Source organism: Sarcophilus harrisii, chromosome 6, assembly GCF_902635505.1.
Source record: "Sarcophilus harrisii chromosome 6, mSarHar1.11, whole genome shotgun sequence".
NCBI lineage: Eukaryota > Metazoa > Chordata > Mammalia > Dasyuromorphia > Dasyuridae > Sarcophilus > Sarcophilus harrisii.
This window is the reverse complement of record NC_045431.1, coordinates 192,154,028-192,180,537: the sequence shown is the minus strand read 5'-3', so window position 1 is coordinate 192,180,537 and position 26,510 is coordinate 192,154,028. Positions and strand designations below refer to the sequence as shown.

The 26,510-nt window shown below is 51.3% G+C and overlaps 3 protein-coding genes across 13 annotated transcripts; 1 reads left to right on the top strand and 2 right to left on the bottom strand.

Annotated features, from left to right (window-relative positions):
- Positions 1–939: 939 nt before the first annotated feature.
- C6H2orf81 (chromosome 6 C2orf81 homolog) lies at positions 940–5,902 on the bottom strand. 3 transcript variants are annotated; one of them, XM_023506189.2, is made up of 4 exons: positions 5,665–5,902; positions 4,152–4,373; positions 3,367–3,597; positions 940–3,224 (listed from the first exon to the last, which is right to left on the bottom strand). In XM_023506189.2, exons 2-4 carry the CDS (start codon positions 4,248–4,250, stop codon positions 1,875–1,877), a joined length of 1,680 nt encoding a protein of 559 aa, XP_023361957.1. In that variant the 5' UTR covers positions 4,251–4,373; positions 5,665–5,902; the 3' UTR covers positions 940–1,874. The 3 variants fall into 3 exon arrangements, with proteins under 3 accessions (XP_023361957.1, XP_012407855.1, XP_012407856.1); XM_012552401.2 differs by lacking the exon at positions 5,665–5,902 and adding an exon at positions 4,803–4,920; XM_012552402.2 differs by lacking the exons at positions 4,152–4,373; positions 5,665–5,902 and adding an exon at positions 4,803–4,901.
- WDR54 (WD repeat domain 54) lies at positions 4,963–9,061 on the top strand. The gene is made up of 10 exons (XM_031942404.1): positions 4,963–5,067; positions 5,805–6,057; positions 6,180–6,242; positions 6,351–6,417; positions 6,516–6,569; positions 6,755–6,882; positions 8,166–8,266; positions 8,349–8,511; positions 8,624–8,698; positions 8,784–9,061. Exons 1-10 carry the CDS (start codon positions 5,009–5,011, stop codon positions 8,913–8,915), a joined length of 1,095 nt encoding a protein of 364 aa, XP_031798264.1. The 5' UTR covers positions 4,963–5,008; the 3' UTR covers positions 8,916–9,061.
- A 124-nt stretch (positions 9,062–9,185) lies between these two features.
- Positions 9,186–25,922, bottom strand: RTKN (rhotekin). Of its 9 annotated transcripts, none has more exons than XM_012552414.3 (13): positions 23,886–24,044; positions 23,090–23,444; positions 17,600–17,799; positions 15,212–15,273; positions 14,970–15,023; positions 14,703–14,820; positions 14,298–14,519; positions 13,952–14,046; positions 13,729–13,835; positions 13,350–13,460; positions 11,396–11,564; positions 10,902–11,006; positions 9,186–9,935 (listed from the first exon to the last, which is right to left on the bottom strand). In XM_012552414.3, the coding sequence occupies exons 2-13, from the start codon at positions 23,159–23,161 to the stop codon at positions 9,571–9,573; spliced, it is 1,680 nt and encodes a 559-aa protein (XP_012407868.1). In that variant the 5' UTR covers positions 23,162–23,444; positions 23,886–24,044; the 3' UTR covers positions 9,186–9,570. The 9 variants fall into 9 exon arrangements, with proteins under 9 accessions (XP_012407868.1, XP_023361940.1, XP_023361941.1 ...); XM_031942398.1 differs by lacking the exons at positions 23,090–23,444; positions 23,886–24,044 and adding exons at positions 10,053–10,149; positions 25,621–25,922 and having other exon boundaries at positions 9,860–9,935; XM_023506172.2 differs by lacking the exons at positions 23,090–23,444; positions 23,886–24,044 and adding an exon at positions 25,621–25,922.
- Positions 25,923–26,510: the final 588 nt, after the last annotated feature.

Below are 26,510 nucleotides of genomic sequence, written 5' to 3'. Positions count from 1 at the left end.
ATGGAACAGCTCATCCTCCAGAGGTTTTAATGACCTTTCTACTTTCTACTGAGTCATCTTTGGGTAGTCATTTTGGGTAAGGATCTTCTACATCCCTCACAATTGGAAAAATTATAGGAAAAGGTTCAAACTGGTTGTGAGAAAAGGTAGAGAAAAAAATTCACCTTTTGTAAATTTGTCAGGTTCCTAAAACATCTGTTTGGGCAAAGATATGAGTCCTGTGAAGAGAGCTTATCATGGGCTATGGAATTCCTAAACAATGAAATTGGGTTATTGAGAATTTGAGAACTTTATACTCTATAGAAGCAATTTCTAATGATCTTTACACTGGTATGAGTTTAAACTTTAGGAAAAAAACTGCTAATGTGTGTAGGTGTCCTGGTAAACTTGTTTATTGCAACTCCATGAGTAAAATTGTATCTAATCCTAAACTACAACTAGTGAAACTTGCCATTTGAGGTAAAAATTCTTGGGATTGTAACTGTTTCAATTTTGAATTCAGGCAAAGTTGTTGGATAAATTTAGTCAGTTTGGTGGGAGGCCTCTAGTGAAATGCTCCAAGTAGCTGTATTTAATGGCTTTATGTTGTATATTACATATAACATATATGTTATATACATTAAACATATGTATAATCTTGAATTATAATTTGACAGATATTTGACAATGTGTGTATTATGTACAAGGCACTATGTTGTTCAACTCCACAGGCAACACAAAGTTGGGAAGATAATCAGTTTGATGTCCAAATCTGCATCCAAAAATAATCTCCACAGCTTGAATGATAAGACTGAAATCTATCATGAGACAAATTCTTAAATCTATATTTAAATAAACTCCAGTGATTACCAGTTTTGGTCTTGGAGATTTCCTCTTTGTAAAAAGGGGAAAAGACTTCAGGAAAAAAATATTTTATCTATTGACACACACAGTCGTGGCTAAGCTTGCTTTCACTGTTTTATCGTTTGAACAAGGAAAGATTCAACATGGGGATGATAGATTGGCAAATATTTTTTTTTTAAACGAGTACAGAATAGGAGAGACATAAGATCTAGTCATTTTAGCTGACCAAAGCTGGAGATGAGTCAACCGCATGACGTGACTGCTAGAGAAGCTAATGGAAGTCTAAGCTACCCAGAGAGGCCTGGTACCTAGAATATACAATAAAAGCTCACTTAGTCTGGGCAGACCAGTCTGCAGTCCAGTTCTGAGGGACACATTTTAGAAAACACATTAAACTAGAACATATCCAGATCTAAATCACCCAGAATAGCAAAGTTCATGTGGTATAAAAATAGTTGGAAATATAACTTGTTTTTCAAGTGTCCGAATTCTTCTAGTACAGAAGAGCACATATTGGTTCCTGACTTCAATGGTTTTAAGGATTTTGGTTTTAAGGATGTTAAGGAAATAGTTCTTACTATTACTCAGAATACAAAGTGGAATGAATGAGTCCTTCCCTTCCCTAGAGGTCTTCACATAAAGGTTAATAGGAATATTAAGGGCACTCTTGCCTGGATGGCTTCTGAGTTGTCATTTTCCAACTAAGTCTTTGTTCCCCTAGCAGAATAGTGGTTTCCCAGTATTAGGAATACTTTTGACTCAGTCTGAGTGTTTCCTATGGGTGTGGATGTTTTTACCTGCTGACAGGGAGGAAATGTCTCTTTCATTTGAATGGAGGACACCTAAAGGCGGGGAAAACTGTGTTGAAGGGCCTTTGGAGATGAGGGATCGAGATAGTGGTGAGGGATACACCAGCCTAACATCTAGGGCCCCAAAAGTATTTATTGCAGAGAGGTAGGCAGAGTAGGATTTGGGTTTCAGTGTGGTGTCAGATGGGATCAGAATGCCACCAAAGAACTCACAGCCTTCATTCAGGAGTCCTCAGGGAAGGTGGTGCTGACACTGTCCTGAGAGGGAAAGGTCCGAACTCTAGGTGAGGAGCCCTTCAGCAGCTGAGACACAGTGACCTGAGGGGTAACCGCATGGGTCTGGATGGGTTGTTGCTCAGAAGGTTCCTTAAGCAGCAGGCTGGGGGACTGCTCTCTCTCCATGTGGGGAACAGGATAACCACTTCTATGCGTGTTTTTGCTTGGATTCCAGAGGCTTACGTGAGGCTTCAGCTTCATTGTGTCCAGAAGTAAGGAAGGTTTCCACATCAGCTGGGAGGTGGCTTCAAGGACTTTTGGACCATAGTTAGGAAGCAAACTCACATCAGGCCTTGGTCCTGACCCCATATCTGGAATCATACTTGAATGCAATGGCTGCATCTGTAACAACTCTGTTGCCCCTTCCAATCCATAAGGCCATTGGATGCTAGACCATCGCTTCAGGGGGCTCTGGAGGGGGAACTCCATGCCAGGGGCTGGGAAGGGAAGTCCTGGGCTGGGGAAAGGAAAACCACCACGGAAATGGGGTATGGGCCTGTGGCGGCCAGGCAGCCTGAATCGGTACCCGTTCCCATACTTTACATGCTTCCTTTGTTCCTTGTATGAATCTAGGGGGTGGACCTCTGCCTCAGGGACTACAACTTTAGCCAGTGGATGAATTTGGTGCTGGGGTAGATGGGTAGGATCCAGTGGATCCATGGCTATGATCCGTCCCATCTTGTCATACACCAGGCCTGATGCTAGGTATGACCGCCCCTTCTGTAAGCGCATGAACTTGGCAGAGGCAGCAGGGAGCAAAGAGGGGGTTAGTGAAGAGATGGGGGTTGGGACAGACTGGAGTTTTGGAAGGTTCCAGGAAGGACTAGCCAAAAATGGTGGAAGAGGCACAGACAGATAGTAGGGGGAAGGTAAAACTGTCTCTTCCACTTGGCCTGAGCTGTCCCCACCTCCAATGTGGTGTACAGGGATCTGGGAACTCTGTGAAAGAGATGGAATATGATCAGCCTGTGAAGTTAGGGACACCTGAGGACTTGTCCATATGGACAGATCTATAGAAGGATGTGGACTCACCGGGCTGGCTATTTCAAAAGAAAACTGGGAACTTTCCCATACAGAAAGATCCACAGAGGCATAATTGCTCAGGTTAGGGGCCGAATCGGCACAGGGATGGGGCAAAACAAAGTGTTGGGGACTTTGTGAAGAGGGTTCTGGTGTTGGAGGGGGACCTGGGGTAGGCTTTAACTCAGGCTTCCCCCATAAAGAGATGCTCTGATCCTCAGGGACTGAGATCCAACTCTTCTTTCTTGAGGTGAGCTGATCCTCAATCTCAGTGGCCTGGTAGGAATGGAAGAAACAGAGTGAAGCCAAGAGATTTAGCCATTGGAGGAGGATCTGGGGGGTGATTTAGGAGGAAGCTGGATAGGAGCAAGTTGGAGAAGTTACAAACCAAGAGGGGATAAGGTAGTAAAGGTGTTACCTCAGGTTGGGCAGAGTGTTCGAGTCCTGGGGGAATAGAAGGGGAAGGTGCATGCAGCACAGGCACGGAGCCTTGAGCCCAGGTGTCTGTGGTGCTGGCCTTAGGCTCTTCATCCTCCCCCCACGTGGGGTCTTCGGCCACATCTGTCTCACCCTCATCCCTTGCAAGGAATCGCCATTCAGTGATCTGCAACATGGCCTCTCGGGCTTGGCTGATGGTGAATGGGATGCACTGTGAGGGAATAAAGGGAGGCAGAAGAGAGAGTATTATTGGACTTGGGAGAGTAAGAAGGTAGAAATAAAATTTTTAAAAAATGGACTTGGGAGTCAAATGGCCTGGGTTCAAATCCTAAGTACTTATTAAGTATATAATGAATGTAATAAAAAACATTGACGGAGGGGCAGTTAAATGGCACAGTGAATAGAGTCATGGTCCTATAGTCAGGAGGATCTGAGTTCAAATATGACCTCAGAAATTTAACACTTACTAGTTTGTGTGGACCCTGGGCAAGTCACTTAACCCCAATTGCCTCCCCAAGGAAAACAAAAAAGATTGAAAAAAAATCGAATGATAGATGGATGCTAATGGGCAAGTCATTTGATCTGAGCCTGTTTCCTCATTTCTAAAGTGATTATAATATTTGTTACCAACTTAATTCCAGGGATTTGCAGTGAGAATCAAATGACATACGACATGTGAAAATACTGTAGAAACTATAAACCCTTATTTTAAAATATCGGTTGTAAGGTTTCCTATTTTTGCTTTGAGGAAGGATGGATGCTCACCTGCTGGGCCAGGTAGACCTTGAAGGTTGCATCCATCACACGAGCCAGCAGTTCAGCCAAGATATCTCCTACCACATCCTCACCTTCCTCAATGCCCATAAGGGTGATCCATTCAGATTCATTCAGACGCCCAGGTACAATCTCTATCTGGGGCACAGGCACCGTCGGGGGGCGGACTTTCTCTGCCTTGGCCCGGGCCTGCCCTCGATCCCTGCCGGTTCTCTGCGAGAAGAATGCTTTTTACTACTAGTCACGGCTGACACTGCTGTATTTCACAAGCCCTAGTTCCTCATTTGGTCCTCACAACAAGCCTGGCAAGTGGGTACGAGGGGGTTCCTCGTCGAGGATCTCTCCCACTCGGCCCTCTCAGACGTCTGTACCTGCCCCCCGAGCCCCGGTGGGGCAGCCTTGGGCATCCCTCCTCCCCCTTCATCAACAGCGGGGCTGTCAGTCTGGATGGTCTCTGATGCCCTCCCCGCTGGGTCACTGGTGATACTCAGTGAGGAGGGCACTGAGAGCTCGGGGTCATCCCTCCCCCGCTTCCATCCTGGGCTGGGGGTCGGGCTGAGCCATCTCTCAATATCCTTGGGCAGGGAGGGGTCCGTCCCTTAGCGGCCCCGCCCGGACGCCCTGGCCTGTGCCTGCGCTCACCGAGCCTTCGTGCGCCATGGACAGCGGCCGCGGGACTCTGGTGGGACCGGCGCTTTCCTTACCGCACCCTCACTACGCTTCCCCCAGCAACGCTGCCCAACGGTCACCCGGCAACCGTGGGCGGTGTCGGGCCTCGGCCCGCGCAGCCCAGCGCATGACGTAACACCACCGCGGCGCGCTGTGCGTCGTCTCCATGGCGGCGGCGAATGCGGGGACCGACTAGCCGAGCGAGGCGCGGCGCCGCGGCCGGGGGCACAGCAGGAAGGTCTGGAGGGGGCGTCTAACGCGGGCTGGGGAGGTGGGGAGATAACCGCGCTCCGGGGGAGGCTCTGGGCCCTCCTCTGAGCGCCCCCTTCCCTCTCCCCCAAGTCCGGCCCAAGCTCCCGCTCCCGCGCCGTCTTCCCCCCCACCCCCGGGAGTCGGTGACCTATCCGCTGCAGTGCCGCGAAATCGCGGACCCCTCGGTGTCCCTCCGCGCTCCTCCTGCGCAAGTGCGAGTCTGACCGGGGTCCCCGCGCGCCCCGAGCTGTCCGCGTGCCGAGTCAGAGGCCCGGGTCTTTCCCCTCAGCATCCCCCGGGCTGGGGGTGCTCCCGAGACCCCCTCCGCTGATGCGCGGCCATCCGTCCGGCACTAACCCCCCTCCCCCTCCCCGGAGTAACCCTTCCACGCCCCTTGGACCCCTCCACGCAGTCGCCCTCATCCCTATCTCCTCCCTCCTCAGGACATCCCCCCACCCCCACCCGGCTTGCGGGGCAGCGGGTAGGACTCTGCTCCCGGTGTCAGCGTGATCCGAGTTCTAATCCAGCCTCGGCGCTTGCTAGCATTGTGAGCCCGGGCACATCCCTCAGCCCCGTTTCTTACCTGTAACTCAGGGACAAGAATGCTAGCAGCGCTCCCTCCAGGGGCGCCATGCAGCCTGTCCGGCCTCTGAGCGCGGCGGCTGGCCCTTCGCCCGCCGCCCGCCGCCTCTCAGACTGGAGAACCCGCCTTTGTTCCCCCAGAACTTCCCGCACCTCCGCGCCCGACCGCAGCATGTACCGCAGGGAGCGGCCCGTGCCCATGCGCTCCTGCCCCGCGGCCCTCTACAACAACCTCTCCGTGCTGCCCCTGCCGGCCCCCGGCCTGACCCAGTTTGCCTTGGTCCACGGGCCCACTGCCCAGCTCCTCAGCGCCGCCCCCGACGGCCTTCCTGTGTCCCAGCGTCAGCTGCACACTAAAGATGGGGCCGGGCCGGGCTTCCCGCTCATCACCCAGGTGAGTGCGGACCCGGAGAGGCCGAGCCTCCGGGGGGCCTGACGTTCTTTCACGGGGCTCGGCGTTCTTTCACGGGGCCCGATCCTGTAACCATCCCGACACCCAGACTGATTTCTCCTCAGGCCTACTGGTGCGTGCTGCCCTTCCGGGTGCTGCTGGTTTTGACTTCACAGAGAGGCATACAGGTGAACCAGGAAAAGGACACGTGTCCAAACTGACATCCCCAAGGGGGGCTACCCTTCCCCCCCCCAGCTTACCTGTTGACCTTTCACTTGTGTCATCCCCCACCCCAGATATATGAGTCGGATGGCTCTGTCATGGTGTACTGGCACGCCCTGGACTCCACTGATGCCTCCCCAGGTACCGAAGGGCGGGGAGTGAGTGGGCTGTGCCGGGAGGGAAGAGAGAGGGACACAGACTGGGCTCCTGTGGAGCAGTCAGTGACCCTCCTATCTCAGTGCAGGCCCTGTTTGCCCGAGGAATTGCTGCCAGTGGCCACTACATCTGTGTGGGTGAGGAGGCCTTGGGGAAGTGATGTGAAAGGGGGGTGGGCCAGGTGGCAGAGCCGAGGGGTGGAGGCAGGGGCCATATTTGTGAGACCAGTGGTGGGAGATACTCCCAGGGCTTGGTTACTGGTGGGACTCAGTAGAAGTCTGGCTGGAGAGGAAGGTGAGGTTCACTGTGGCCCTGGCCACAGGAACGTGGTCTGGCCGGGTCCTGGTGTTTGATGTCCCAGCGAAAGGGCCCAACATTGTGCTGAGTGAGGAGCTGGATGTGCACCAGGCGCCAATTACGGACATCGCGGCAGAGCCTGCTCAGGGTCAGGTAAGGGCCCCTTCCGTTGAGTGGGAAGATCCCAGGGATGACCTTGGGAGGAGGACAGCGTGTGCAACCTCAGAGTCACTCAGTAAATGTCTAAGCCGGCTTATGAATCCGGGTCTTCCAACTCTAAATCTGCTAGACCATGTTTCCCCTCCATGGAAAGAGCCTGGCGGAGAAAGCCTCCACAGAGCCACCTTCTGCTCCTGGCTGGTTTATAGCAGTGAAACATGGGACAAAGCCAAGTCTCAATTGCCTCGTCCTTCAAGTGAAGGGGTCGAGCTCCTTTAAGCTAGCGCTGTTAATTCTGCAGTCTTTTCTCTCACTGTCTGAAGCCTTCCTGTCAAAGGGTGATGGCCCCAGTTGTGCCCCTCTCATCCAGTCCCTCCATTTACCACATTTACCAATAATTCAGTTTATATAATCTTTCTTAGAAATGGCTATTTTTCACTTAGGGTCAATGTTCTGCAACATAGTACCTAATTATGTTGTCATAGGGTGCTCTGCCTCCCAGGATAGACCAGGAGTTCTTAACCTGGAGGTTTGGAAACTTAAAAAAAAAAAAAATCTTGATCACCATATGTCAAGATAATTGATGTCATTGGTAATCCTGTATTTTATTTTATGCATTTAAAAGAAATTATTCTATAGAGAATTGTATAGAGTATAGGGTAAGTATCGTAAATAGTCTATTTCAATTTAATCCCCAACCTATCTTCATTCATTTATTACAAACTATTGGAATGTTTCTAAATTTTAAAAACAAAATAATGAATAAAAAACATACATTCAGAAAAAAATTATTCCGAGAAGGAAGCCAAGGGGCCATAATAAATACAGAGAGTCCCTGTTATTGAGACAATCAGATTTATGGCTTAGACTTGCTGCATCCCCACATACCTGCCATAGTGTGCCACCTGCCTCAGATTGGGAGTGGGAGGAAGCTCAGTAAAGGCTTTTAAATTGATTCCCTGCAACTCAAGAAACCCACGTCCTCATCTAAGAGGCCTCTTAGGCCATTTTCTCTCTCTGGGCCTCAGTGTTACTTTCCAAGGGAAACCATGGCACCATCTTCCAGGGGTGTTAAGAAATTCCAGGGAAATTCTGGCTCTGAAGATTGCTATTGCTGCTGTAAGTCTGGCTGGGAAAGGGATGAATCCAGAAGGCTGTCAGTCCCGCTGTGCATCCCTCTTCCCGCCTCCAGAGCCATCTGTCAGCGGCCAGTGGCTGGCGGGGAAGTTGGATGGGAGGTGACCCTGGGGGGTGACCCACTGCCTTTCCTCCCTCAGGACTGTGTAGCTGATGTGGTGACAGCTGACGACTCAGGCCTTCTGTGTGTCTGGAAGTCAGGGCCAGAATTTAAGCTGCTGACCCGAATCTCAGGATTTGGGTATGGGAGGCTTAAGAAGGGGAGCTGGGTCAGGGTGGGTCAGGGTCAGATGGGAGGCCACCCAGTCCTTCTCTCCTCCCAGGACTCCCTGCCCCTCGGTCCAGTTGTGGCAGGGCAGTGTAGCTGCCGGTTATGGGGACGGGCAGATCCGCATCTATGAAGCCAGCTCCGGGGCCCTGCATGTCCAGATCAACGCCCACGCCCGTGGGATCTGCGCCCTTGACTTGGCACCCGAGGCGGGCAAGGTGAGTGGGCCCGGGCCATTGGTGACCACCTTCTAGGCCTCTTGCCCCATTGGAGGCATCTGCCTGGACATTACCCTGCAGGCCCTTCAGCCCCGTTTCCCCTCTCCCACAGCTGCTCTCGGGAGCTGAAGACTCCTTTGTGCATATCTGGAAGCTAAGCAGAAATCCCCACAGTGGCTGCATTGAGGTCTGTATCGGGGCAGGGCAGCATCTCGAGGGGGAGGGACCCTGGCTCCCCGGGGCGCCTCTGACCTCCCTCCCCGGCCCCCCAGGTGGAGCACTGCCATGCAGAATGTGTGACTGACACTCAGGTGTGTGGAGCCCGCTTCTGTGACCTCAGGGGCTCCTCCTTTGCTGTGACCGGCTATGACCTAGCAGAGATCCTCAGATACAGCTGTGTGTGAGAGGAGGAGGAGCAGGAACAGACAGGACTGACATCAGCTCTGACTTGGTTTCCCCCAGGTCCTGGCCCCAATTAGTATGGGACCATCTGTCACTTGCAAAGCAGTAACCCCCACAGTTGTATATAAAGGTAGGATATGATCCCTGACCTCTGTCTGGCTGGTTTTTTTTAAGCTGTGGTAACTACAGGACTTTTCCCAGAGCTCTCCCCTCCTTCCCCCCCCCCCCCACTCCTCCCTTCACCCGCTACCTCTGAGACACTCAGGCTCGACTCCATGGCATTAAATAGACTTTAATGACTGCATTGGGGGGGAGCGAGGGGGGCAGGTGCCCTCTTGGCGTCCCAGCTCCCTCCTTCCAGAGCCTCGCTGCCCCTCACCTGACGTGGGATAGTGCATCTGGGCTGGGGGTTCCAGTTTTCTCTCAGGAAGTAGCCGGGGTCCACCAGCCAGCCGTGGACAAGGCCCCGGTGGGGACCTCACGGGAGGGTTTGCCCTCACCCAGGCCCCACAGAGCTGGGCGTGAAGCTGGCCACCCCCAGGCCCTCTTCAGTGGCACCACTGACCATCCCCTGACAACACTCCTTTGAGTGACCTCGGAAGGCCATTCCTCTTTCAGCACTGCCCTATTTCCAGCAGCACCCCCTTCTACAAGCCCTCACACAGGTGACTGGAGCCAGGGCCGGGCTTTCGCCCGGAACCCCCGGGCTGGAGGGGACCGCTGTCGGGGTGCGGGGCTGCCAGAGCCCGAGCTGGAACTCGAGCTGGAGCGGGGAGGAAGAGGAGGGCGGCCTCGGGGAGCAGCGTCCAGGGAGAGGGTGCGAGGCCGCCCCCAGGGAGTGGCTCGGGGGCCGAGGCAGGCACGGGGCGGAGAGGGGCTTCTGGGGGCCCGGGCCGGGAGCTTGGAGGAGGGCAGCTTCTCTGTAAATAATGCCAGCCAGGGTGGGGGAACATCCAGGGGGGGCCCCTCCCGCTTCGCCAGGATGTCTGTCACTGTGGCGATGTCATCGAGGGGTTCAATAGCTGCAGCACCGGGAGGGGATGCGGGGGTGGAGTACACATCAGAGCTTCAGCCCCAGACTTGCTCTGCACCACCCCAGTCCCCCCAGGCCCCCTCCCAGCCAGCAGGCCAGCTGTCACCTGTCGCTGTAATAGGAGGAGAGCAGGGCCCGGATCTCGGCTGATACAGCATTATCCTGGAGCAGTAGCCCCTCGCCTGGGCCCCCTGGGACCAAGGCTGAGGGAAGGGGGAGGGGAGAGGAGGAACCAGGAAAGGAAAGTGGCCCGGAGGCCAGACGGCATGAGGAAGAGACAGAAAAGGAGACATTAGGGGGGGAAAGGCCTGGAGAGCTCTACAGAAAGAAACCATTTTAGGGGGGAGCCAAGAGCAGAGAGAGGGAGAGGCCTGGGAACCGGCCTGGCAAGGAGACAGCAGGGGCCTGGGAAAGGTCACGGGATGGGGTCTGAGAAGGGGTTCAGGGGTAAGTGGGTAGGGGAGTGGTCTGAGAAGAGGGTCAGAAGATGGAGGATGAGTGGGTCTGAGGGTTAGAGGTAAGAGGGGAGAGGAATGGTCCAAGAAGAGGGTCAGAGGTGAGTGGGTCTGAGAGGGATGAATGGGTCTGAGAAGAGAGTCAGAGGTAGGGACGTGAGTAGATCTGAGAGGGTCAAAGATGAGTATGTCTGAGAAGAGAGAGGTGGAGTGAGTGGGTCTGAGGGTCAGAGGTGAGTGGGTTTGAGAAGAGGGTCAGAAGTGGGGGACTAAGTGGTCTGAGGGGTCATAGGTGACAGTGGGTCTCGAGGACAGGATAGAGCTGGAAGTGAATGAGTGAGGAGAGAATGGCAGAGAGGAAGGAAAGCAGACTGGATATCACTTCTGCTCGAAGATGATGTGCCCAAGCCTGGGGACCCTTTTCGATCTCCCCACCTCTGTTCCCTGGGCCTTGGGAGCACCCACCTCCCTCCGGTTTCCATAAGTGGAGTCCCCCTTACCCATCTCGTGGTAGAGCGAGCCTTGCCTGGCCAGCGCAGGGGGTGGTTTGCGTGGAGGAGGCACTTCTATCTTCATGAGTTCATCACAGCATTGTTTCCACTGGCCTAAAGAAGGGGAGAAATTGGGTGCAGGCCGTGGTGGGTCAGTTGGCCACTTAGATCTCACTCTGGCTTCCTTCTCCAACAAACCCTTCAAAATCAACTGGTCAGTGGTCTCAGACACTTATCATTTCCTAGCTGTGTGACCCTGGGTAAGTCACTTAACCCCCATTGCCCGGGAAAAAAATCAACTAATCAGAGAAGTCAGACAATCCTGTCAGGCTGTCCTCCAGTCTTAGGAGCTGACTAGGCAGCCCTGCAGCCTCCCCTACCTGTTCCCAACCCATAAGAGCCTCCAAACGGGAGGGCTGTAGACCATGAACCCCATCTATGGAGCCCCCCAAGAGCAGCGAAGGCCCTAGCCCCCACCCCAGAAGCACCCTCTACCCATTTACTCATGTCAAAGAAGAGCTGCCACAAAGCCTCCATCCAGCGCTGTAGAACTCCCCGGCTTTCCATGTGCAATGTGTGGGTCACTTCATCTCCCCCATACCGGTTACTGATGCTGAGGGTGAGGGATCCCCCCAGGCTCTGGTCCCGCTCTCCAGCTCGGACCCGAGTCTCCTGGGGAAAGGGTAAAAGTTGAGGTCCAGCCCATGTCCCAGATTCACCTCCTGGTCCCCCCCTTTTTTTGGGGGGAACCCTCCCCCATGGAGTGCCCAGCCAAGTGGTGACATAAATCAATTACTAATACATCTCTCCGATTAGAAGTTTTGAACCCAAGGCCAGACAGGATCAGAGAAGTTAAGGAGATATTTGACAAGAAGCATGATGGAAAGGGAGGAATAAGATAATTTGGACTGAGATTTGGACCTTAACAAATCTCAAATCCAATCTCCTTCCATCCCCACATTTTATAGCTAAGAATCTGAGGCCCAGATTTCACAGAGCATGAGAGGCCAAAGAGGGAGCTGGAGGGAGTCAAACAGGGAAAAACAGGGCAGCCACCCAACTGGAGACTCTCCTAAGATCCTTCTAAAACCCAGGGTCTTGGAGCTTGTTTGGAAAAATGTGACTATATTTCAATATCATGGTTTTCTTTGTCATCCTATATATTTAATTTTTTTTTTTCTACAGCAGAATGATAGTCTGAGAAAGGAGTTTGAGAAAGGGGTCACCAGACAGCCAGAAGGTACCATGACCTAAAATAGTTGAGGAATTCCTGTGAAAGATGAGAAGAAAATCTAGAAGAGTAAGATTGGACCACATGACAGAAGATTGAGTGCTGAAAGGAGGGAAAAGGGAAGAGAAAAGAAGATAAAATGAGAGGAAAGGAGAAAAGGAGAAGGGGGTGAAGAAATGAGGAGGAGAAATAGAGCAAGAGAAAGGAAGGGAAAGGGGAAAGAAGGAAAAAGGGGAGAAGGAATGGGAAGGGAGAAAGTGAGAAAGAGGGAGGGGGAAGGAGAAGATTAAGAAAGAAAAAGGTCAAGAGAAAGGAAGAGAGGGAAGGAGAGGGGGAAGAAGGGAAAGGAAAGGCAAAAGGGGTAAAAAAAGCAAGAGGTACAAGGAGAGAGGGAGGAGAAAAAGCAAGAAAATGAGGGAAAGGGGAAAGAAGGAAGAAGGGGGAGATAGAGGAGAAGAAAGGGATGGAGAGAAAGAAGAGGGAGAAGAAAAATCAAGAGAAAGGGAAAGGAAAGAAGGAAAAGGGAAGAGGGGAAGAAAAAGCAAGAGAAAGAAAGCAGTGAGGGAAAAGGGAAGAGATAGAGGAAAGAAGGGGGAAGCGGTAGAAGGGGAGAAAGGAGAGATGGGGAAGAGAAAAAGAGCAAGAGAAAGGAAGAGAAATGGAAGAAAAGGGGAAAGAAGGAAGAAGGAGAGGAGGCAGGTAAGAGGAAGAAGGGGAGGAGAGAAGAGAAAGGGAAGGAGGGAAAGAAGGAAAAGGAAAAAATAGAAAACGGGAGAGGAAGATATAGAAGGGAGAGGAGGGAAAAGAAGAGAAAGAGGAAAAAGAAAGGGAGGGAAGAGAGAAGGGGTGTAGGGAGAGATAAAGCAACAAAGGAAGATGGAGACTTGTAAACAAAGGAAAGGCATGGGACCCGAAGTCATTTCTGAGATGAAGCCGAGCCTCAGGATCTTAGTAAGGAGCCGCATCACACAGTGGTGGTTTCGGGTGGATGTGAGACCAGAGGACCTAGGCAGGGAGCATCCTGGGGTGGCTCATTTCCAAGAAGTTGCTCTGTGTGGAGGCAGGCTGAGCTCCCTGAGATCCGGGGACCCATGTCAGGCACTTTTCATCCTTAAGCCTTCCACAAATAGGAACCTGCCTCTGCCCAGGGTCCAGTTCTGAGGTTTGACAGGGTTTCTCCTCCCTGACCCCCCACACCTTAGGGGTACCCCGGCTGCCATCGTCACCTTGTTGATTGCAATGGTGAACAATGGGTCTTCCTGAGTGCCGGCTTCCCCAGGATGTCGGTAACAGAAAAGGTTGGTTCCTTTCAGGATGCCATGGACCTGGCCCCAGCTCTGCAGCCAACAAGACAAAGACAGAAGTCACTTTCCACCTCCACCTTCCTCCCTCTCCTTCCCATCCCACATCCCTTGGTGCCCCCCAGTAACATTCTGTCTCATTTATGCCTAATTTAAGGGGGAGGCTCCCCCACGTCTGACCCCACAAATCCTGTTCTTGATCTCGTTTCCAGCCTTTATTCCTCACAATGCGTCATCTCCATACCTTTCCTGCTGCTGCTCAGTTGCCCCCCAAACCATTCTCTTCCCCCTCTTTTCCCCTCACCTGCACTCTGAAGGGGCCGCTCATGACAGGCTGAGTCATGCACAGGGGCTGAGCCGCCAAGCGACAACACACGCTTCCATAGAGGGGCAACCAGGCTGGGTTCTCCTCTAGAGAGAACAGAGTGATGGTGGGGAAGGGAAGGCTTTTAACTGGGCCCCTTTCCTCTCCATCCTGATTGAGGCATTCTTCCCCGTTCCCCCTGCCTCTGCCCACCCTCACTCACCATTACTAGTGAGGGTGAGGTCGTGGGTGCGGAAGCCGTCTTGTACCGCAGCCAGAGTAAGGGTGGTCTGGGCCAGGAGGTGGTACCGGGGACCCCTGTGGGAGGGACAAAGTGTCAGAAGGTAGGCGGGTCACTGACTCAGCTCTCACCACTGAGCCATCTCTTCTTTCACCAGAAATCCCACTCCAGAGTCCCTTTTCTGCAGTCTTGCTCTGCTTTGGTCTTGCTGTGAATCACTCAGGCGATCCCCATACTGCATCTGGGCCAGTATTCTTTGTCCCTCCCCTTCTTCTATGATAGCTCAGGGGCACTAGGTAGCCCCGCAGGGCCCAGAGATTATGCTTACCCCACAGCAGGAGTGGGGAGTAGGATGGGGCTGGCGGCACCGCTACTCCCAGAACCCCCAGCACTCTCCAGTGAGGCCCGAACACGCCTTCCCGAGGATCGGCCCAGAGAATTACTGAGCTTGGTGGCCAGTCTCCGGGGAGCCCCCGCTAGGACTCCCTCCTCTTCTACACAGGCCCCATACAGCTCCAAGCGCAGCTCAAAATCTGGTCCTGCCTCACTACTGCAAAATATGGGAAAGGGCTCTGGAGGAAGCGGAGGGATTCCCTGGGAGCGTTGTGGGGGAAAGGGGGGAGCCCTGCAGGGTCAGGAGCTTACCTTCCCTCAGAAGTATACCCTGGCTACCCCTCCCAAGGATCAGGTCTGGGTTGGAAAGGAGAGAAGGATGACCGGTTTAAGGACTCACAAAAGAACGCTGCTTTGAAAGGAGATGTCTGTTAGCGTCCTGTCGACCAGGACCATCTCTGTGTCCTGGATGTTCCCCCCCAGCTGCAGCAACAGGAATACAGCCCATCGATGTAAGTCTGAAGGGAGAAGCCAGAAATCAGATAGGGAGAGGGGGTAGGTGGCCTGACAGACCTTGCCAGACACCTCCATCAACAGAGCAGATGGCGCCTTGGGGATGTTACCCAGCCCACTCCCCAGGGAAAAGATAGCCGTCTGTAAGACTCACCTCCCTTGTTCTTGAAATACTCTGTGTCCTTCCACATGAGGGGGATCCGGATATCTAGAGGAGAAAGGACACAGGGTGGCTTGAGATAGCAGGGAGATTAGGAAGTGCCCCAAGAAAACTTTCACCTTGGACAGCGTTCCTTAGCCCCGGGGACAGAACCTGTGGGAAGGGGCAGGCATAGAAGGGGATGCCAGAATGGCCTGAAGTAGAGGGTCAATGAAGGTGAATGAGGGATTCCTTACCAGAGATACAAATTGTGCCTCGACATGGGGAGCGCTCATCAGGGGGCCTAGTGTCTGAAGGCCTTGGGTGCAGGGAAAGAAATAAACATGTTATTGTAGTGAACCTGCTTTCCCCCTTCCAAACCCTATCCAGAAACACAGGGATTATGGACCATCCTGATACCAGGGACTCTTCTACCTAGCATTCCCTCCTTTGCCAGGATAATATATAATTATTGATGTGACAGACACTAGGGGAAATAAGAGAATAACGCATCGGGGCTGGATGGCCCTAGGAATTTTTGTTCAGTGGTCAATATATCTCATTAACCTCATTATTCGTGCCAGTGATCACTTGATATGTTTCTGCCCACGTAGATACACTTGGTTATAGAGTCACGTATAAACTCATACACATTCCCTGGAGATGCCTTGTAAGAATAATAATCTTTATTGGGTCCCTTCCTCTATGGTAGGAAAAAAGTGCTAAATTTAGAACTAAGAAAAACCCTAGTTTGAATCCTGTTGTCTGACTATATGACCAGAGGCAAGTCACCCAGCTTCTCTGAGACTCAGTTTCCCCATCTGTACAATGGGGATAAAAATAAGCATCATAAATACATAACACCAGGATTATTATGAGTCTCAAGTGGGAAGTTTTCAAATTCAAAATCAGTTGCTAAAAGTTTTTTATTAATCAACTAACATTGCCCATCTTCTTCTTCCCTGACCTACATCCCATTAACCCTTTTATATTTTCTTGTATATGTAGCTTACATGTATAGGGGGAGGGGAGAAGGTTTGGGAGGGAAGAACATAAAAGAAACTCAGAAGATAATTAATAAGGAACTCCGGTAGGCTGACTGATGGGAAGAATACTAAAATTTTTGGCTGACCTGACAATGTAGTCCAATGTGATGTTCTGGGTTGGTAGCGAGATTTTCCAATGGACTTGAGTTGGAATCCTGGCCCTTACTAAGTCTGTCTCAGTTTCTTCATTTTTTAAATTAGAGAGTTGAACTAGATTCCTTTGAGGTCTAAATTCCACATTGATCCTCATGCCAACTTCTCCTTGATCCTCCATACCAGATAACTTTTCTCAATGCGTTTTGGCTAATCAGTTTTCCACTAGTGATCTAAACTCTAAAGCTTTTTTCCCACCCTTACTCCATCAACACTTATCTTTAATAATTTGGAGTCCTACAATGCTCATCAAATTTTATCAACTAAGATTATAGATTTAAAATTGGCAAGGACTTTTGAGGCCATATACAGTAGTCTATTCCCTTTTCATTTTACAGATGGGGAAACTGAGCTAGTACGAGTCTCAGATGGGATTTTAGTAGAAATCTCAAATAGGATTTGAATCTAATCTCTCTCCAAGTCTCTTACCTTTATTCACAATGCCATGATACCTCTCACATAGAGAGTACATTGCATAAACTCATCTCTTTCAAGTCCTGTGTCTGTAGTTTCAATTTGGAGCAGCTTTGTGTCTCTAACACTGGATCTCACATCTTTGACAGCATAGATACCCTCTCCTCTAAATCCCCTATGACTTTGTTTTCTCAATAGCTCCCACTGCTTGAAGTGCTTCAAAGTATTTCTCTTCTTAAAGTCTTTAACATTCTCATCAAGAGTTGGTGGGGAGAGCAGTTAGGTGGTGCAGTGGATAGAGCACCAGCCCTGAAGTTCAAATCTGGCCTCAGACACTTAACATTTCCTAGCTGTGTGACCCCGGGCAAGTCACTTAACCGCAATTGCCAAAGGGGGGGGGGGGGGTGTAGTTGGTGGGATGTATAGAATTACTTGCCATCTGGGGGAAGAGGTGAAGGGAGGGAGGTGAAAAATCGGAACAGAAGTGAGTGCAAGGGATAATGTTGTAAAAAAATTATCCAGGCATGGGTTCTATCAATAAAAAGTTATAATTTAAAAAAATAATAAATAAATAGTTCAAAAGCAAAAAATTAAAAAAAAGTTGGTGGGGATAGTACCAGCCTCCTTGGTAAGCACATATCTAATGCGTGGAATTGTGTTTTATGTTCAGGGCTGCTCTGGAAGAGCTTGTGGGAGAATGCTGTCTTATAAGGTTCCAGTCAATGAGTTGAACAGGTTCTAGGAGCCTGATGTGTTTCTGGGCACTGGGGGCTCAGGGAGAACAAAACTCCAAAGCTTTTCCAGAGGTCCTGGTCAACACATGCACCAAATTCACTTTACTGCCCAATACTCCCACGCTAGCCAATCCCATTCCATCCTCTCAAATGAACATCACCGGACACCCAGCTGACACTCCATATGTACTGACTGCTCACTGCCCCGGTGAGCAAATCTGACTCCAGATGGTATTTGCTTAGTGCAGGAGGACCCCCTTCCAAAAATTTGTCTGCTCCTCTTCCTCCCCCTGCTCACCGCCTTGCTGTTCTCCCCAGCACCTGTGCTTCCTTTCGACGCTGCAGTTCCCCCATGTAACTGAGGATGCGGCTGCTGCAAACCAGCAAGCTCTTGGTGGCCTCTAGGGCTTGTTCCCGTTGGGAGCAGGCAGCCAGCAGCTTACAGGCGCCTTCTCGCATTCGGATCTCATGATCCAGTTTTCGCTGCAGCTCTGTATCCTGAGGGGAGAGGAACAACTAGTAAGACGAGAGAAACAGGATTCCTCAACCCTCTTCCCTAATATTAAAGTTAAGGAAGGCCCTGGGAGAAATTGAATTAAATAAATAATGACCTATCATTATGACCTTCTAAATTAGTCTGCCTTCTTCCTCTTTCTTCCTACTCCACCCTATCCTAAACACACCACCAAAGTTAGTATCTTAAACCATTGCTCTGATCTTCTGAAAGCAGAGGCTTCTCCCTGCTTTAAAAAAATCTCCAATCATTGAATAGGCAACAGCAAGATTATACCAAGTTCAATTCTGATGGATATGGCTCTTTTCAACAATGAGATGATTCAGGCCAGTTCCAATGGACTTGTGATGAAGAGAGCCATCTGCACCCAGAGAGAGGACTGTGGGGACTGAATGTGGATCACAACATAGTATTTTCACTTGTTTTTGTTGTTTACTTACATTTTGTTTTCTTATTTCTCTTTTTTTTTTGATCAGATTTTTCTTGTGCAGCATAATTATGGAAATATGTATAGAAGAAGTGTACGTGTTTAACTTATATTGGATTATTTGCTATCTAGAGGAGAGGGTCAGGGGAAGGAAGGGAAAAAAACTTGGAGCACAAGGTTTTGCAAGGGTGACTGTTGAAAATTATCTATGCATATGTTTTGAAAATAAAAAGCTTTAATACAAAAACAATCTCCAGTAGCTCTCCTTTGCTTATAGCATACACAGTCTTCCCCGATCTGTTAATAAAATATTCCAGCCTACCTTCCCAATTCTGCTTATTGAACTTCTATTAAACCTTTATGGTACAGTCTGACTCCAAAGCCACATGCTCTGCTGACTCATTCTTGAGACAGAAGTGATCTTTGGGTACTCCTCTTATGCACTATCATATACTGCCTTTTATTTTAAGCATGTACACATGTACGGTGTGTACCTTATCTTCCCCTTTGGAGAGAAGGGAATATTGTGTCTTAAGTTATTTTTGAATCTTTAGGTCTTAATATTATATTGTATCGACTAGGTACCCAATCACAACCAAATGGTGTTGAATGAATGAAATACTGATTTGCAGTTAACCAGGTACTAGGGAAGTCATCAAAGAAATGATATGCCTCTTTCATTTGCTTTGGACAGTCAAGTGGTGGAGTGGATAGAAAACTGCAGTTTCCTCATTTGTAAAATGAGCTGGAGAAGGAAGTGGCAAACCATTCCAGTCTCTTTGCCTATATATATATATATATATATATACACACACACACACACACACCAAGGTGTATATATGAGGTCATGAAGATTCAGACACAATTGAAATGACTTCCATCTGCTTATACTCTAGCGAAGGGGCTGAACCCACTGAAAAGATCATGAGTATTGTCACAAAACAACACATACTATCCTATATCACAAAATAAAAATTTAAGAGTTGTGCAATATTGGATCCAAAGAGGAACTATATGGAAGAAGGGAATCATTTCCTACTTTAAAAATCTGACAAGGGGAGGTATGTGAAATGGTGAGATATTTTTGCAGGATGTGGGAGGAAACTACAGATTCTCTGGTCCCTTTGACCTAAAGATTAGTCTGAATCTAGAAACTTTAGGGCAAGAAAACCATCCAGAAGATGGGGGAGAGTCTTCGTTAAGTTCAATTCAGAAACTGAAAGTGGGAAAACCACAAATGTTTTGATTAAGCTAGAAAGTGGGGTAACATAGATGAAAGGAAGACTAAAAGAAGTTTGAGGAGGGTCTGGGAGAGAGAAGGCAAAAGGTTTGGTTAGGGTAGCAAGGAAAAATAAAAGGTTAGAATAGAAAGGGGGCTTAGAAAATAATCTACCCACTTTATAGACACTGAGGCCCAGATGATAAGTAGGATGATTCATCTATCCAGCAAAGCACATATCATGCACAACTTACTGCACTTAGATGTAATCGGATCTATAAAAACATGGGAAAGTGTGTGGTTTTTTTTTGTTCTCCTGAGACTCGCTGGGGACACACACACACAGCTACCACAGAAGGAAGCATGTCATAGAGCTGTTAGACAAATATCAAAACTTATGTAACAATTTGGAGGTTAATCAAAAGCCTATTACAAATTGAGTTAATTAGGGAAATTTTTATATAGGATCGAATATTTCAGCAGGGCCTTAAAAAATGACTTAGAATTTTGAGATGAGGGTGGAGAGACCAGTTTTCCAGGGAAAGAATTTCATGAAAATGAGCTAGCAAGGAGACTGCTTTGCTTGAACCAAGACTTCTACAGGGCAGTAGTGACAAAATGACGCTTGTGAGGACCTTGAATGCATTTATGCCATAGCTAGTGGAAAGCCATCAACTTTTTTTTTTTTTTTTTTTGAGCTGATGTTAGTGAGCTTCCCCAAGATCTTGGATTCAGGTCTGAGTCACAGAGCAATTCCGAGTAACATTCCCAAACATGCTCATCCCCCAGCCCTCACCTCTCATGCTGTTCTCATTATCCAGCTCCATTTCATGCTCCTCTCCACCCCCAAAAACTTAAAGAGGAGCAGCTACTGGAAGAACAGGGTTCTTCCTGGTGGAGGTCCCTGACCTCTCCCTCAATCTCTTCCCTCACACCAATCTCCTCTCCTAGGTACTCTAAGCTCACATTTATCTTCCCCTTACCTCCCCAACTTCAGCTTCTTTTACTTGGGCTAAGCCAATTTTTTTTCCTCTCCCGAGTCCATTCCCTAGAGATTCCCCACAGCCCCCTTCCCCTACACTGTCTCTGTCTGGAGTTCTCTCTTTTCTTTCCTCTCCAAACAAAGTCCCTTTAGTGTTTTCCTTCTGTAGGAAAACTCTCGGGAGCCGGCCGCCTCCGAGGGCACTGGGATTTACCCATGTGTCATTGTTAGCTGCCTGCCCGTGCCCTGGGATGGCCATGCCGAGGCTCTGCAGTGGCTGGCTCTGCAGGGCTGTGTGGGCGTGTGCAAAGGGCATAGGTACACGGGACTACCCCCAGAGCCTCTCTCCGCCGCCCCTTGGCTTAGCCACAAGACCCTGGAGAGCAGCACCGGGCTGCCAGGCTCAGGGCTCTCCCTCCCCCGAGGCTCTCCCTCGGGCATCACTTACTTGTCCTTCCCCGGCTCCCTCCATTCCGCCGCCGCCGCCGGCTCCGGCCCCCGAGCTCTGACTGGCCGGGCCAGGGCCAGTGCGGAGCTGGCTAAGCGGCGCCGCAGGCCGGAGGGCCGGGGCCGGGCCGGCTCAGCAAGGCTCGGCCGGAGGGCTCCCGCGTCCTCCCCACGCCTCCAGAGCTCCGGAGCTCCGGTGACATCAGCTCCAAATCGACGCGAGAGCAGCCGAGGCGCGGGGAGACCAGGGTAGCGGGCCATGTGGCCAGCCTTTCACCTCTCCCAGGCCGCAGGGCCACCATCCCGGGGTCTCGGGGATCCCCTCCTCAAATGCAGCAGCCCCCACCCACAACATTCCGCCGACAGTCCGAGCGCCGCCCCCACGATGGGCACGCCCTGAAGCTCCACCCCGCCGTCTCCCCCCGGGCTCGGGGAGCTCGGTACTCAGTCGCAAACCCGCAGCGTGACCCGCGTGGAGAAGCGGAGGGAGGGAGGGACGGCCACAACAGACAGCGCCTCGCCAAGGGCTGGCTGCCAACCCGCTACCATCCTCTCCTCGCCAAGGGAGTCAAGGATCCAGGGGCAAAGTTCTACCTGTTGGTGTGGAGGAGGCAGGACGCAGAGGAAGGTGTAAACGAGATCCTGCCCTCTCGGGGGAGACCTTCCACCCTGGAAGCTGTTCGTTAGCCCGGAGACAGGGAGAACGTGCCCAGGGCAAACAAGAGAGGGACAAACATCTCACAACCTGTACGCTTTGCTTTCCACCTTTGGACTCCGAAGTCGGACTTTCACAAGTCTGGAAACTACGGTCTCAAACTAACATCCTCTCCCTCCTCACTTCCTGCCCCGGCTATCCAGGAAAATCCAGGAATCTTGTTTTTTACTCTATCTCTAGCTCCCCTCCTCCTCCTAGTTCGCCCTTTAGACAATGGGCTACCTCTTGTAGGCCATGTTCTCTAACGCAGTGTCCCCAGACTCCCTCTCCAGCAGCCCCCAATGGCATCCGAAATTTCAGACCTCATTACTCCCTTCCGAGTCTCTAGGACTATTACTTCTGTTTCTCCACTCAGATCCTCCTTGGAAACTCCCCCTCTCCCATCTATTCTCCTGGCTGTTCCATACATAATAATACAACTACTAGGCCATTATTATAAAGGATTGTAAAATTTTTCAAATAGCAATCTAGTGAGGAGAATAATACAGGTAACTTTAACCCCATTTTCCAAAGGAGAAATTTGCTTTCCAAAGACTTCATTTGCTCAGGCTCGAACTCAGATTCGGTGACATGTGTGTGTGCCTGTGTATAACTATTATTCCTATTTCTCCTTGAAATTCACATTAAAGTCACTTTCAGAATCTTTCCCCCTAATTTCACCACCTCTTGTCCAAACATTGGGCATCTTTCAAGAGTCCATCTCCACACCATCCCCTATCTTGGTGGAGAGGAAGGTAAGGAAACAGCAACTCTAGCTATTCAATGTAATTTTACCATCGGTTTCTTAGGCCACGCTGGGAAGCCAAAGTCCCATAGGGCTGGATCACAAGGGAGAGATGGTCGGCAGAGACAATGTACATGATTTCAGCCAGTGAGAAGGCTGAGGGAAGGGAAACCGGCACTTCCAAGGCTAGATTGTTCCCTTCCTTGCTTGTCTTTGTGCTCAAGCTCCACACAAACGCTGGTTGTCACACTTCAGACCCCGTTCTATTCTATCCTATCTCAGCTGGCTTCCTCATTGTCGGCGTTAGAGTTGCTCTTTCTGGAAGCCATTTCAGAGGCCATCTGGCCCCAACCTCGGAGACCCTCCCCTTCTCATGTCACAGACAAGGAAACTGAGGCCCAGAGAAGTGACTTTCCCATTTTCCACTCCACAGTGTGTCTCTTAATCCTCGTCCAGAAAAATCACATACCAACCACCAGTTTCCAGAATGTGTGGAGGTGGGAGTGGGGAGAGGGCAGAGAGCGTCCCAGAACCGGAGCCACACAGCATCGGCTGCTCTCAAGGCCGGCTTTGGGGCTGGGGTAGCCACACGAAACCCACCCTCATGCAACCTGCAGGTCTGCGACGCTGCAGAGCGTTCCCTAGCCTTCCCCTCCCCAGCCCGCTCCCATCCCTCAGCCCCAGCAAGCTCCAGTGCAATGAGGCTCAAGCACATGCAGAGTTAGCAGGCACCCCTGCGGGGTGGGGGCGGGGGTATTACCTCCAGGCTGAGCGCCATCTGCCGGATGTACAGCATGTTCAGGTCTTCCAGGATGTGCAATCTGTCCTGCATCTCTGTGGCCCTCAGGTCTGCCCTGAAGCAATGCCGGTTCCTCCCTTCAACCCCCTAACTCCCCGCAGTCAGGCCCCTAAGGCTGCCACGACAAACTTTCTCCACGGCAGCTGCCACCGCCCCAGGCTGGAGCAAGGGATGGAGGGAGGGGAAGGGAAAGGAAGGTGGGAGGGGAGAAGGGAGGTTCTGGAGAACTGACAGAGGGGAGGGGGGCTAGTGGCAGAGGGGGCCCCTAGGCAGAGTTCAGCATCCAGTTTGGGTCTGATGGCAGCTGTTCTCCCAGCTGTGGAAGAGAAAGGGCCTTTCATTCCCTCCCGAGCCCCCGCCCACATCACTGGCCCAGTGGACAGAGGGCCAATGTGTACAGGGATGGGGGTGAAGGATAATGTGGTGATATGGGGGGGGGGAGAAGCAGAATGGGGGTATTTTGCAAGGGGGGGGGGAGTCAAGCAGCATTTGGCGGCAAGTTTCACATGGTTGTTAAGGGTTCCCAAGGAGCAGATGAGGAAGGTTGTAGGTTTCTAACTGGGAACCTGGCTCTTGTTTAGCTTTTTAGTGGGGGGGATGGATGTGCGGAGAAAGTGAGGCAGTTACAGAGCCCGGGAAGTGGAAACGGGTGAGTCCTAGAGAATGCCTCATCCACTCCAAATTGTCCCTCCCATGCTCTGCTGCGCCCCGCCTCGGCCCAGCCTAGTCCAACCCAGCCCAGCCTCTCCCCAGTTACCTCACTCTTTTCCAGCAAAGAGAGGGGGCTAGGTGGGCAGGGCCTGCGTACAGCTCTTTCCCCCTTTACACATACTCCCTTCTCTGGGCCCCTTCCCTTCCAGACAGGAAACCAGCCCCAGTCCCCCGCCAGCTGCAACTTTTGCCCCCCTCTCACCAGAACACACAGTGACCCACAAGGTCACAGTAATCCAGGCCCCGCCTATCATCCCCCGGCCAAGCCCAACCGCCTCCCCCCCTCCCTCAGTCCGGTGTCCTCTAGCCTAGGACTGTGTTCCCAAACTCCGTAGCCTAGCCTGGCAGATGTCTGCCTTTTCAGCTCCGCCCTCACATCCACGCCCCACCTCTTGGATTCAAGTTTAGGGTGGCCTCAACTGGTAGGAGGGGACAGACAGCCTTTTCCTTCCGCGGCTAAAAACTTCCACCCCAATAAACACCTCAGCAATTCCTAGTTCTCGGGATTCGGACTCCAGGGTCCCCTGCGTAATGGCGGTGACCCTTTGTGTACAGAAGCTGGGGGTGGCATTTCAGAATAGTCAGCCGAGACCTTCCCAGCCCTTCCCTTCCCGGAGGCAGCTGTGCGGAGGGAGAAGAGTAGGTGAGGAGAGATGAATAGGGCCTTTGTTCCCAGGGGGAGGGAAAGAGCAGAGTTCCAACCGGAATCTCTGCTGGGGAGGAATGAGGGGGTGGGCAGGTGGAGCCATTAGATGTAACCCTTTTCAGTTCTGGAGGGGAAAGGAAGTTAGATATTTGATGGGAAAAATATTACATTTTGATTTTTCACTAACCCCTGGTTTCCTTTGTAATCCTACGCATTTTTTTTTATGCATTTAAAAACATTCCCAGAAAGATAATCTGTAGAGTTCGCCAAAATTCCAAAGGGGTCCATAACACACGCAAAAAAGTTTAAGAACCACAGATTTAGTACAAGGACGATGCTGATGATAGGTTAGGAAAACCCAAAGACCCAAAAGGAAATTACTTGACCAACATCATACACGCGGCCAAATCTGGGTCAACATAGCTCCTCTAAACCGAACTGAGTACTATTCATCACGCTACAGAACTCTCTGGGAGAAAGGCACTGATCACGGCTTGGACACTGAGGGACAGCCCCGATCAAAATCCGGTCTTAATTCCTAGAAATGAAGCCAGAGAGGGTGCCTACTAATTTAGCGATGTCGGCAAGCTGGGGAGCGGAAAGCAAGTCGTGTCACCTATTTTCTCTTACATTGGTATCCCAGCTCCCGGAGGTGGGATCTATTTACGTCTCAATCTCAAGCATCTGCCACTTGTCAATTTGACCCAAGTCTGGATGTAGAGAGGGCTCTCTGGAGTCCGAGAGATTTCTACGAACTGGGTCTAAGAGGGTGGTTTTGGTGCGTGGAGGAAGTTCCTAGGTGTCCTGGTCATGACGGAAAGGTTACAGGTGCATGTGGATATTGAGTGGGCCAAGAGGGACCAACTTCGGGGAAATGTTGAAGTCTTAATTGAGGTCACTGAAGTGGGGCTCAACTTGGATATTTTCCCAGACTGGGCCAGCCCAATCGGACCCGACAGAGGCTGGGTAAAAGTCGGCCGGAGCCGAGTTGGTGCTATTCTAAGCTAACACCCTTGGTACCCACTTGTGGCACTTGCAAGGTCCACCCCTTGCCCCACCCCTTCTAGGCGAAGGGGGGGGGGCGATCCGTAGGAGGCGGCGAGAGAGGCTGGGAGGGGTGAGGAGGGTCTCCTACCTCTGGGGTGTCGCAGAATAGACTGAGGCGAAAACGGCCGCGTTTGAACTCCATCTCCAGGGCAGAACCCCTGGCTACCGTGACCCGACTCCGGTGATTCCGGGAAAACATTCTTCAATCAGTCTAACTCTGGAACGCACCAGATCCTTGCCCTGGTTCTTTTGTGCCGGAACGTCCTGTTTTAGGCTAGGTTGGTTAGTGGGCTAATTTTTTCTCTTTCTTTTCTGTTACCATCAAGCCTTGGGCTTCACCAATCTCAATTCCGGACTTCCTCTCATCTCCGGGCTCCTGTCCTGTCCTGCCTGGCTTTGTCCCTGTTCCTTCACGCCCAGCCACGCCTGGCCCGGCCCCCTCACCCACTCTCAAAGCCCGGGAATCTCCCAGTTACTCTACTCCCAAACTTTACCCGCCCTCCGGCCTCCGAGAGTGCACCTAGGTCACCCAAGAGGAGGGACGCTCAGTCCGGAGTTACCTCGAGGAGAGCCCCGCCCAGAGCGCACACCTGAGCCAACCTCGCACTAAGACCGAAGTTTGGTTAGAGCACCATCCAATCTGAACGAAGACTGGGAGACTCGGTGAAGGCGGGCCTCCTTACCTGAGGCAGGGGCGGTCTAGGGAGGCTCCTGTAAGCTAAAGCTCCACCCTCTCCAGACTAAGTCTCAGCCAAAAAAAGGTCTCTTCCCCAATTCCCGAGGGGTCCTGTCTTCTGTTTAGGGACATCCTAGGGAGGACTCTAGGACTGGAAAGCGGAAAAGCCTGAGAAGAAAACAGCGTTTGGGTGCTGCTGCGGCTGTCGGTACAGGTGAACACAGAATGAGGGCAGCGTTGCTCTGCCTGTGGCCACAGGTGCGCAGGTGTGTGGGGCAGGGCGGTTATTTATACATGTGTCG